The sequence below is a fragment of the Carcharodon carcharias genome (assembly GCF_017639515.1).
Source record: "Carcharodon carcharias isolate sCarCar2 chromosome 37 unlocalized genomic scaffold, sCarCar2.pri SUPER_37_unloc_10, whole genome shotgun sequence".
Taxonomy (NCBI): Eukaryota; Metazoa; Chordata; class Chondrichthyes; order Lamniformes; family Lamnidae; genus Carcharodon; species Carcharodon carcharias.
Window position 1 is genome coordinate 57,478 of NW_024470759.1, and position 12,712 is coordinate 70,189.

A 12,712-nucleotide genomic window follows, 5' to 3' on the forward strand; every position below is an offset into this window, starting at 1 on the left:
GTACCTGTACTGAACCCTGACACCCCCGCACCTGTACTGAACCCTGACACCCCCGTACCTGTACTGAACCCCAATTCCCCCGTACCTGTACTGAACCCCGACACACCCGTACCTGTACTGAACCCTGACACCCCCGTACCTGTACTGAACCCCCAATTCCCCCGTACCTGTACTGAACCCCGACACCCCCGTACCTGTACTGAACCCTGACACCCCCGTACCTGTACTGAACCCCGACACTCCCGTAACTACTGAACCCCGACACCCCCGTACCTGTACTGAACCCCTACACTCCCGTACCTGTACTGAACCCCGACACCCCCGTACCTGTACTGAACCCCGACTCCCCCTTACCTGTACTGAACCCCGACTCCCCTGTACCTGTACTGAACCCTGACACCCCCGTACCTGTACTGAACCCCGACACCCCCGTACTTGTACTGAACCTCAATTCCCCCGTACCTGTACTGAACTCCGACACCCCCGTACCTGTACTGAACTCCGACTCCCCCGTACCTGAACTGAACCCCGACTCCCACATTCCTGTACTGAACCGTGACATCCCCTACCTGTATTGAACCCCGACACCCCCGTACCTGTACTGAACCCCGACACCCCCGTACCTGTACTGAATCCCGACATCCCCGTACCTGTACTGAACCCTGACTCCCCCGTACCTGTACTGAACCCCGACTCCCCCGTACCTGTACTGAACCCTGACACCCCCGTACCTGTACTGAACCCCGACACCCCCGTACCTGTACTGAACCCTGACTCCCCCGTACCTGTACTGAACCCTGACACCCGCGTACCTGTACTGAACCCCGACACCCCCGTACCTGTGCTGAACCCCGACACCCCCGTACCTGTGCTGAACCCCGACATCCGCGTACCTGTACTGAACCCCGACACCCCCGTACCTGTACTGAACCCCGACACCCCTGTAACTGTACTGAACCCCGACACCCCTGTACCTGTACTGAACCCCGACACCCCCGTACCTGTACTGAACCCTGACACCCCCGTACCTGTACTGAACCCTGACCCGTACCTGTACTGAACCCTGACACCCCTGCACCTGTACTGAACACTGACACCCCCGTACCTGTACTGAACCCCAATTCCCCCATACCTGTACTGAACCCCGACACCCCCGTACCTGTACTGAACCCTGACACCCCCGTACCTGTACTGAACCCCCAATTCCCCCGTACCTGTACTGAACCCCGACACCCCCGTACCTGTACTGAACCCTGACACCCCCGTACCTGTACTGAACCCCGACACTCCCGTACCTGTACTGAACCCCGACACCCCAATACCTGTACTGAACCCCGACACCCCCGTACCTGTACTGAACCCCGACACCCCTGTACCTGTACTGAACCCCGACTCCCCCGTACCTGTACTGAACCCCGACTCCCTGTACCTGTACTGAACCCCGACACCCCCGTACCTGTACTGAACCCCAATTCCTCCATACCTGTACTGAACCCTGACACCCCCGTACCTGTACTGAACCCTGACACCCCCGTACCTGTACTGAACTCCGACTCCCCCGTACCTGTACTGAACCCTGACTCCCCTGTACCTGTACTGAACCCCAATTCCCCCATACCTGTAATGAACCCTGACACCCCTGTACCTGTACTGAACCCTGACACCCCCGTACCTGTACTGAACCCCAATTCCCCCATACCTGTACTGAACCCTGACACCCCTGTACCTGTACTGAACCCTGACACCCCCGTACCTGTACTGAACTCCGACTCCCCCGTACCTGTACTGAACCCCGACTCCCCTGTACCTGTACTGAACCCTGACACCCCCGTACCTGTACTGAACCCCGACTCCCCCGTACCTGTACTGAACCCCAATTCCCCCGTACCTGTACTGAACTCCGACACCCCCGTACCTGTACTGAACTCCGACTCCCCCGTACCTGTACTGAACCCCGACTCCCACATACCTGTACTGAACCCTGACACCCCCTACCTGTACTGAACCCCGACACCCCCGTACCTGTACTGAACCCCGACACCCCCGTACCTGTACTGAACCCCGACACCCCCGTACCTGTATTGAACCCCGACTCCCCCGTACCGGTACTGAACCCCGACTCCCCCGTACCTGTACTGAACCCTGACACCCCCGTACCTGTACTGAACCCTGACACCCCCGTACCTGTACTGAACCCTGACACCCCCGTACCTGTACTGAACCCCGACACCCCCGTACCTGTACTGAACCCCAATTCCCCGTACCTATACTGAACCCCGACACCCCTGTACCTGTACTGAATCCTGTCTCTCCAGTACCTGTACTGAACCCCGACTCTCCTGTACCTGTACTGAACCCCGACACCCCCCGTACCTGTACTGAACCCCAATTCCCCTGTACCTGTACTGAACCCCAATTCCCCTGTACCTGTACTGAACCCCAATTCCCCCGTACCTTTACTGACCCCAATTCCCCCTACTGTACTGAACCCCGACACCCCCGTACCTGTACTGAACCCCGACTCCCCCGTACCTGTACTGAACCCCGACACCCCCGTACCTGTACTGAACCCCGACACCCCCGTACCTGTACTGAACCCCGACACCCCCGTACCTGTACTGAAACCCAACCCCCCAGTACCTGTGAACACTGACACTCCTGTTCCTGTGAACACTGTCACTCCTGTACCTGTGCTGCTGATGTGTTTAATATGGGTGTTACTATCTGTGATATTTCATGGTGGAGGGATGGGGGTTCAGTATGGCAATGGGGTTTGTTAAGGGGCTATTCTCCGAGTATCTTGGATAGTGGGCTGTAAAGGGTTAACTGGTAGCCATCAGTTCGGGAGCTCACACTAAGGATAAAACTGTCTGATAACTCACTGGATCCTGGTTATTCCCGGGATGGGAGTCCTGGCTGATTAACCCTTCCCACACCCACCCCATACAGCACCCAGGAAGGTCGAATGGACTCTTGCTGTGCTTCACCCTCTATGTAAGGTGACCAGTCTTCAAAAGAGCTGGGCGCAGGCAGAATGGGATATTTACAGCATAGGAGGTGGCCGTTCAGCCCACTGTTTCCCTGCTGGACACGGAGCTCCGTATCCTTGTTGGATCTGACAGTACGAGTGTGTACTTTTCAACCGTGGTGAGGGGTTTCGGCCTCTTTTTCGGAGTTGAGTTCCACACACCTCCACCTGAGTGCAATCGTCTCCCCTCGCATCCCCTCTTCAACCTCCTCCGTCTTACCCCCCGGCTTGATTCCGCCCCTCCCCAGTACGGACTCTGCAACCAAGGGGGAGTCAGGCCTCCCAGTCCACTCAGTCGAGGCTCCTCGTTATTTTATAACCTTCCCCTCAGCCTCCTCAACCCTAAGGGAAAGGACCTCAAACTATCCAATCTTTCCTCATCGCTGGAGTTCTCCAGCTTCGACATCTTCCTCTGTAAGTCTTCTCAGCCCGTACTCTCGCTAGTGCAAGCACATCCTCCTTGTAGTGCGGGCTCTCCAGCTGTGACCATGATTTATCTGAATCTCTCCTCTGTCACCCTCCTCTTCAAAGGAGATTGAAGCGTCCCAATTTTATTTTTAATCCCTATCGGGTTGCCATGATGTCATTGGCTTCTGTTGCCCGCACTCGAGAGTTGTTCTCTCTCTCTCTCTCTCTCTTTGCTGTTCATAAATCAGGGGCCTACATTGGCTGAGCCTGGGCCAGCTGTCTCGGTCAATCCAGGCACCTCCTGCCTCACAGATTGGAGGGGGGAATGGGAGCTGGGGAGGGCGGGGGAGAGCTAAAGGTCACCAGGGTCTTTGTGCTGAGCTTTGCTTATCCCAGCCTGGGCCTGCGAGGCAATGGGGCACAACTAGGCCTCAGGCTCTGTTGCTGGGGAAGAGATACGGGTTGGGTTGGGGGGTTGTGGGTGGAGCAGAAGCAGGCAGCTCCTGGTCCCACTACCCCAGGGGTTCATCAAACAACATCCAGATGTGAAGCATCCCAGTTCATCTTCCACCCCCACCCCCCACCCCCCACTGCTCAAACAAACTTCTTTCTGCCCTCATTCCTATCGTTGACCAATCATAGAGTAGCACAGCCCAGGAGGAGACCATTCAGCCCATCGAGTCTGTGCTGGGTCTTTGAAAGATCTATCCAATTAGTCCCCATTCCCCCTCCCCGCTCTCTCTCCCCCCCACTGTCCTGCAAAATTCTCCTTTTCGAGTATTTATCCAATTCCCCCCTTTTGGAAGTTCCTATTGAATCTGCTTCCACCGCCCTTTCAGGCAGCGCCTTCCAGATCACAACAACTCGCTGTGTCAAAAAACCATTCTCCTCATCTCCCCCTCTGGCTCTATTACCGATTCTCTTCAATCTGTGTCCCTCTGGTTACCGACCCTCCTGCCGCTGGAAACACTTTCTACTCAGTCACTCTATCCAAACCCTTCCTGATTTTGAACGCCTCGATTAAATCTCCCCCTTAAACCTTCTCTGCTCTAAGGAGAACAATCCCAGCTTCTCCCAGTCTCTCCACATGAACTGAGGTCTCTCATCCCTGGGAATGTTCTAGACACAACTGATCAACTTAAGCATTCACTTCCTCCAACACTGACGCACAGTAGCAGCAGTGTGTGTACCATCTACAAGATGCAGTGCAGGAACTCACCAAGGCTCCTTAGACAGCACCTTCCAAACCCACGACCTCTACCATCTAGAAGGACAAGGGCAGCAGACACATGGGAACACCACCACCTGCAAGTTCCCCTCCGAGCCCTTCACCATCCTGACTTGGAAATATATCGGCCGTTCCTTCACTGTCACTGGGTCAAAACAGTGGAACGAATTCCCTAACAGCACTGTAGGTGAATGTTTAAGGTGATGAATGGGGTGCCAATCAAGCAGGCTGCTTTGTCCTGGATGGTGTTGAACTTCTTGAGTGTTGTGGGAGCTGCACTCATCCAGGCAAGTGGGGAGTATTCCATCCCACTCCTGACTTGTGCCTTGTAGATGGTGGACAGGCTTTGGGGAGTCAGGAGGTGAGTTATTTGTCGCAGGATTCCCAGCCTCTGACCTGCTCTTGTAGCCACAGTATTTATCTGGCTAATCCAGTTCAGTCTCTGGTCGATGGTAACCCCCAGGATGTTGATAGTGGGGGGATTCAGTGATGGTAATGCCATTGAATGTGAAGGGGCGATGGTTAGATTCTCTCTTGTTGGAGATGGTCATTGCCTGGTGCTCATGTGGTGTGGATGTTACTTGCCACTTGTCAGCCCCAAGCCTGGATATTGTCCAGGTCTCTTGTACTCAAGGCCCGACTCAATAGGAGAAGAGGCACAATGTGTAAAAATGAGGCCTTTTCTACCCTGGTGCGCCCTCATACACAGACTCGTTCTGTCACCTCCCTCTGCGTTACCGGCAGGGAAGCTGTCGGCTTTCAATGTAAGGCCAAAGCCCCCAGGCAAACAAATCAGGAAAGCCCCAGGCTCCAGGCCGGCCTAGTGAAGGCCGGTGAGAGGGTGGATAGCCCGCTGGGCCCTCTTATAGCTTGGCCACAGACCCGGAGGAAGTTTACTGAAGAGAGAACTCAAACGCTAGAAAAAAAGCCCAGTGGTTTTGAAGGATAGTTTTATTTTCTCCACATACAAGGGATGTGCAAATCTGACATTTCAATTACTCCCACCCCTCCCCGCTTGTCTTGCTTCATGCGCTGGTTCGGTTGCCACCTTGGCTTTGACACAACAAGGTATTGGGCTGAGTGTTTGACTGTGGTGAGCTGCTGATTTCGGGTCAGTGAGGGTGAGGTTCGGCGTTGGGGTGAGGATTGAGCCGCAGGATCTAGCTGGACAGAATTTGAGGACCATCCAGGGGAGCCCAGGTACACACCCCCGGCTCACCATCGATGGGCAAGGACCAGGGGTCCTGCATCTGGCTGCACTGTCCAGGCAGCCGCTGGGTCAGAAGATGGCAGGTCTAGAGGAGGTGGAGGTTGGGATGGAGGGAGAGGGAGAGAATATTCAAGGAGGGAGAGAGAGAGAGTGTGAAACAGGGGCAGAGAGAGAGGCAAAGAAAGAGTCAGAGGGAGACAGGGAGAGACAGAGAGAGAGAGAGAAAGAGAGAGAAAGACAGAGAGAAAGTCAAAGAGAGAAAGAGGGAGAGAGGCAGAGGGATAGAGAGTCAGAGAGAGAGAGTCAGAGGGAGAGAGAGTCAGAGAGAGAAAGAGACAGAGAGAGAGAGAAACGGAGAGAGAGTCAGAGAGAGAGAGACAGAGAGAGAAAGACAGAGAGAGAGAAAGAGAGAGAGAAAGACAGAGAGAAAGAAAGAGGGATAGAGAGTCAGAGAGAGAGTCAGAGAGAGAGAAAGAGACAGAGAGAGAGAGACAGAGAGAGAAAGAGACAGAGAGAGCGACAGAGAGACAGAGAGAGAGAAAGAGGGATAGAGAGTCAGAGAGAGAGAAAGTCAGAGAGAGAGAGAGAGTCAGAGAGAGAGAAAGAGACAGAGAGAGAGACAGAGAGAGAGAGAGCTAGAAAGACAGAGGGAGTCAGACAGAGAGAGAGTGTGGGTGGGAGGGCAGGGAGATGTTCCCCCACTGCCATCCCTCTGGGAATTGGGCATTAGGGAATTGGGAGGGGGGTGGGGGGAGGATCCATTCCTGATGCCCCCGTTCTCAGAGGTAAGGCAGGCGGAGAATGTAATAGCGGGGTTAGGAAAATAGGATCCAACTTTCTGTTGAGGAGAGGGAGAGTCTGCCATCTTCTAGAATGTTCCGGGGCCAGATGAGGAGATGTAACGTCACTGGACTCGGAGAACGGACTGGACTGGAGGGGTAAAGGTGGCCTCCTGGGATAGGGCGTTCCAGGGAATTCAGACTCCCTGGAAAGCTGCATCACCAGCAGTCCTGGGGAAGGGACCCCACCAACCAATAAATCTCACGCTGCTTTCAAACATCAGCTGCGAATGGGCCGGTGCCTCTTGCACCAGGACCTTTGTTCTCGGGACTCTGCTGGGGAAGATGATGGAGGCACAACCGGGGGCGGAGGGGAGTGGGGGGGTGGGGGGTGCTCCCTGTCAGCCATTTTGTTTCATGTGATGGGGGAAGGTAGAGAGGGCGGAGAGGTTGAGAATGAGTGGTGGAGGAGGAGGGGTTGTCTGAATGGGGGCTGGTGGGTGAGGGGGTTCTGGAGATGAGTGGCTATCTAGGTGAAGGAGTGAGGTGAGCTTTCACAGGTCACTCTCTCCATACAGTGCACTAGAGAAGGAGATGTAATCCAGGGCTCCGGGCACTCCATCCGCGCCTGTGTAGGTGGTCATCCTGGTGATACAATACTCGGCCTGCTCCGGAGGCAGCTCCCGACGCAGCTCTTCAACCGTGATGTAGTTCTGTCAGGTCACAGGAAACACATTAGATCAGCTAAATTCCCCATTGCGAAGAGTAAAGCTCCCTCTACTCTGTCCCCATCAAACACTCCCAGGACAGGTACAGCACGGGGTTAGCTACAGAGTAAATCTCCCTCTACTCTGTCCCCATCAAACACTCCCAGGACAGGTACAGCACGGGGTTAGATACAGAGTAAATCTCCCTCTACACCGTCCCCATCAAACACTCCCAGGACAGGTACAGCACGGGGTTGGATACAGAGTAAAGCTCCCTCTACACTGTCCCCATCAAACACTCCCAGGACAGGTACAGCACGGGGTTAGGTACAGAGTAAAGCTCCCTCTACACTGTTTCCATCAAACACTCCCAGGACAGGTACAGCACGGGGTTAGATACAGAGTAAACCTCCCTCTACACTGTCCCCATCAAACACTCCCAGGACAGGTACAGCACGGGGTTAGGTACAGAGTAAATCTCCCTCTACACTGTCCCCATCAAACACTCCCAGGACAGGTACAGCACGGGGTTAGATACAGAGTAAATCTCCCTCTACACTGTCCCCATCAAACACTCCCAGGACAGGTACAGCACGGGGTTAGGTACAGAGTAAAGCTCCCTCTACACTGTTTCCATCAAACACTCCCAGGACAGGTACAGCACGGGGTTAGATACAGAGTAAACCTCCCTCTACACTGTCCCCATCAAACACTCCCAGGACAGGTACAGCACAGGGTTAGATACAGAGTAAAGCTTCCTCTACACCGTCCCCATCAAACACTCCCAGGACAGGTACAGCACGGGGTTAGATACAGAGTAAAGCTTCCTCTACACCGTCCCCATCAAACACTCCCAGGACAGGTACAGCACGGGGTTAGATACAGAGTAAAGCTCCCTCTACACTGTCCCCATCAAACACTCCCAGGACAGGTACAGCACGGGGTTAGATACAGAGTAAATCTCCCTCTACACTGTCCCCATCAAACACTCCCAGGACAGGTACAGCACGGGGTTAGATACAGAGTAAAGCTCCCTCTACACTGTCCCCATCAAACACTCCCAGGGCAGGTACAGCACGGGGTTAGATACAGAGTAAAGCCCCCTCTACACTGTCCCCATCAAACACTCCCAGGACAGGTACAGCACGGGGTTAGATACAGAGTAAATCTCCCTCTACACTGTCCCCATCAAACACTCCCAGGATAGGTACAGCACGGGGTTAGATACAGAGTAAAGCCCCCTCTACACTGTCCCCATCAAACACTCCCAGGACAGGTACAGCACGGGGTTAGATACAGAGTAAAGCTACCTCTACACCGTCCCCATCAAACACTCCCAGGGCAGGTACAGCACGGGGTTAGATACAGAGTAAATCTCCCTCTACACCTTCCCCATCAACACTCCCAGGACAGGTACAGCACGGGGTTAGATACAGAGTAAATCTCCCTCTACACTGTCCCCATCAAACACTCCCAGGACAGGTACAGCACGGGGTTAGATACAGAGTAAATCTCCCTCTACACCGTCCCCATCAAACACTCCCAGGACAGGTACAGCACGGGGTTAGACACAGAGTAAAGCTCCCTCTACACTGTCCCCTCAAACACTCCCAGGACAGGTACAGCACGGGGTTAGATACAGAGTAAAGCTCCCTCTACACCGTCCCCATCAAACACTCCCAGGACAGGTACAGCAAGGGGTTAGATACAGATTAAATCTCCCTCTACACTGTCCCCATCAAACACTCCCAGGACACGTACAGCACGGGGTTAGATACAGAGTAAAGCTACCTCTACACTGGCCCCATCAAACACTCCCAGGGCAGGTACAGCACGGGGTTAGATACAGAGTAAAGCTCCCTCTACACCGTCCCCATCAAACACTCCCAGGACAGGTACAGCACGGGGTTAGATACAGAGTAAAGCTCACTCCACACCGTCCCCATCAAACACTCCCAGGACAGGTACAGCAAGGGGTTAGATACAGATTAAATCTCCCTCTACACTGTCCCCATCAAACACTCCCAGGACAGGTACAGCACGGGGTTAGATACAGAGTAAATCTCCCTCTACACCGTCCCCATCAAACACTCCCAGGACAGGTACAGCACGGGGTTAGATACAGATTAAATCTCCCTCTACACTGTCCCCATCAAACACTCCCAGGACAGGTACAGCACGGGGTTAGATACAGAGTAAAGCTCCCTCTACACTGTCCCCATCAAACACTCCCAGGACAGGTACAGCACGGGGTTAGATACAGAGTAAAACTACCTCTACACCGTCCCCATCAAACACTCCCAGGACAGGTACAGCACAGGGTTAGATACAGAGTAAAGCTCCCTCTACACTGTCCCCATCAAACACTCCCAGGACAGGTACAGCACGGGGTTAGATACAGAGTAAATCTCCCTCTACACTGTCCCCATCAAACACTCCCAGGACAGGTACAGCACGGGGTTAGATACAGAGTAAATCTCCCTCTACACTGTCCCCATCAAACACTCCCAGGACAGGTACAGCACGGGGTTAGATACAGAGTAAAGCTCTCTCTACACTGTCCCCATCAAACACTCCCAGGACAGGTACAGCACGGGGTTAGATACAGAGTAAAGCTCCCTCTACACTGTCCCCATCAAACACTCCCAGGACAGGTACAGCACGGGGTTAGATACAGAGTAAAGCTCCCTCTACACCGTCCCCATCAAACACTCCCAGGACAGGTACAGCACGGGGTTAGATACAGAGTAAATCTCCCTCTACACTGTCCCCATCAAACACTCCCAGGACAGGTACAGCACAGGGTTAGGTACAGAGTAAAGCTCCCTCTACACCGTCCCCATCAAACACTCCCAGGAAAGGTACAGCACGGGGTTAGATACAGAGTAAAGCTCCCTCTACACCGTCCCCATCAAACACTCCCAGGACAGGTACAGCACGGGGTTAGATACAGAGTAAAGCTCACACTACACTGTCCCCATCAAACACTCCCAGGACAGGTACAGCACGGGGTTAGATACAGAGTAAATCACCCTCTACACTGTCCCCATCAAACACTCCCAGGACAGGTACAGCACGGGGTTAGATACAGAGTAAAGCTCACTCCACACCGTCCCCATCAAACACTCCCAGGACAGGTACAGCACGGGGTTAGATACAGAGTAAAGCTCACTCCACACCGTCCCCATCAAACACTCCCAGGACAGGTACAGCACGGGGTTAGATACAGAGTAAAGCTCCCTCTACACTGTCCCCATCAAACACTCCCAGGACAGGTACAGCACGGGGTTAGATACAGAGTAAAGCTCCCCCTACACTGTCCACATCAAACACTCCCAGGACAGGTACAGCACGGGGTTAGATACAGAGTAAATCACCCTCTACACTGTCCCCATCAAACACTCCCAGGGCAGGTACAGCACGGGGTTAGATACAGAGTAAAGCTCCCCCTACACTGTCCACATCAAACACTCCCAGGACAGGTACAGCACAGGGTTAGATACAGAGTAAATCTCCCTCTACACTGTCCCCATCAAACACTCCCAGGACAGGTACAGCACGGGGTTAGATACAGAGTAAAGCTACCTCTACACTGTCCCCATCAAACACTCCCAGGACAGGGACAGCACGGGGTGAGATACAGAGTAAAACTCCCTCTACACTGTCCCCATCAAACACTCCCAGGACAGGTACAGCACGGGGTTAGATACAGAGTAAAGCTACCTCTACACTGTCCCCATCAAACACTCCCAGGACAGGGACAGCACGGGGTGAGATACAGAGTAAAACTCCCTCTACACTGTCCCCATCAAACACTCCCAGGACAGGTACAGCACGGGGTTAGATACAGAGTAAAGCTCCCTCTACACTGTCCCCATCAAACTCTCCCAGGACAGGTACAGCACGGGGTTAGATACAGAGTAAAGCTCCCTCTACACTGTCCCCATCAAACACTCCCAGGACAGGTACAGCACGGGGTTAGATACAGAGTAAATCTCCCTCTACACTGTCCCCATCAAACACTCCCAGGACAGGTACAGCACGGGGTTAGATACAGAGTAAATCTCCCTCTACACTGTCCCCATCAAACACTCCCAGGACAGGTACAGCACGGGGTTAGATACAAAGTAAAGCTCCCTCTGGGATCACTGACACTGTTACCCATTACCCAATATAGACTATTGCTGAATTAATGTTTGAGTGAAATTGTAACATGACAGGAACCTTGTCTGAAGCCAGGATTTTGAAGGAAGCCATGACTTGTTCCGCAGTGTCTGTCTCGGCCGTCTCACGGGTCATGAAGTCAATGAAAGCTTGGAAGGTTACGACGCCAGTGTTGTTGGGGTCAACAAGGGTCATGATACGGGCAAACTCGACCTCTCCCTATGAGGCAAAGAGAAGAAAAAGGAATATTTAATGCCAACCAGCTCAGTCAACATGGCCGCCCACACCCCCACGGCCAACATGGCCGCCCACACCCCCACGGTCAACATGGCCGCCCACACCCCCACGGTCAACATGGCCGCCCACACCCCCACGGCCAACATTGCCGCCCACACCCCCACGGTCAACACGGGCGCCCACACCCACATAGCCAACATGGCCACCCACACCCCCACGGCCAACATGGCCACTGACAGACTCACGGTGAACATAGCCGCCCACACCCCAAAGGTCATCATGGCCGCCCACACCCCAAAGGTCAACATAGCCACCCACACACTCAGGGTCAACATGGCCGCCCACACCCCAAATGTCAACATGGCCGCCCACACCCCCATGGCAAATATGGCTGCCCACACCCCCATGCCCAACATGGCCGCCCACACCCCCGTGGTCAACATGGCCGCCCACACCCCCATGGCCAACATGGCCGCCCACACCCCAAAGGTCAACATGGCCGCCCACACCCCCATGGTCAACATGGCCGCCCACACCCCCATGGTCAACATGGCCGCCCACACCCCCATGGTTAACATGGCCGCCCACAGTTTTGTTGTATTTACTGAGCAGACCATGTTTAATATAAAACTATGTTCACTTCCCGGAGGTATTGAGCGCGCTATTCACTGGCGTTGGCCTATTCTGTACCTCCAATATCCCAGTGGCGAGCAAGCTCTGGGCACTGCCCAGTCCCCGAGGGGGCATGGCCCAAACTCTTGAAGGCCCGAGGCTGTAGGGATGAACACAGCAGAGGGCGGTCCAGCTAGTGGGCTGGCTTGGCCACCTTTCTGTAGGTTCGGGAGCGACAGTCCCCACAGTGCGAGACCTGAAAGGAGTGAACCATGGTCCATCTCATGGAGACTGGGGCGTGCCCGCGCAGTGCAGCAGGAGGGGCAACGCGTGTGAGAT

At 54.2% G+C, this 12,712-nt stretch overlaps 1 protein-coding gene across 1 annotated transcript in view; it reads right to left on the reverse strand.

The window, feature by feature from the left end:
- Window positions 1–6,509: 6,509 nt before the first annotated feature.
- Window positions 6,510–12,712, reverse strand: part of LOC121274666 (alpha-actinin-2) — a 179,480-nt gene continuing 173,277 nt past the window's right edge. Inside the window, exons 20-21 of the mRNA XM_041181958.1 lie at window positions 11,585–11,743; window positions 6,510–7,366 (exon numbers count right to left, since the gene is read on the reverse strand). Coding sequence (XP_041037892.1) covers window positions 7,208–7,366; window positions 11,585–11,743 — 318 coding nt within the window. The 3' untranslated portion in view covers window positions 6,510–7,207. The remainder of the gene's footprint in view (window positions 7,367–11,584; window positions 11,744–12,712) is intronic.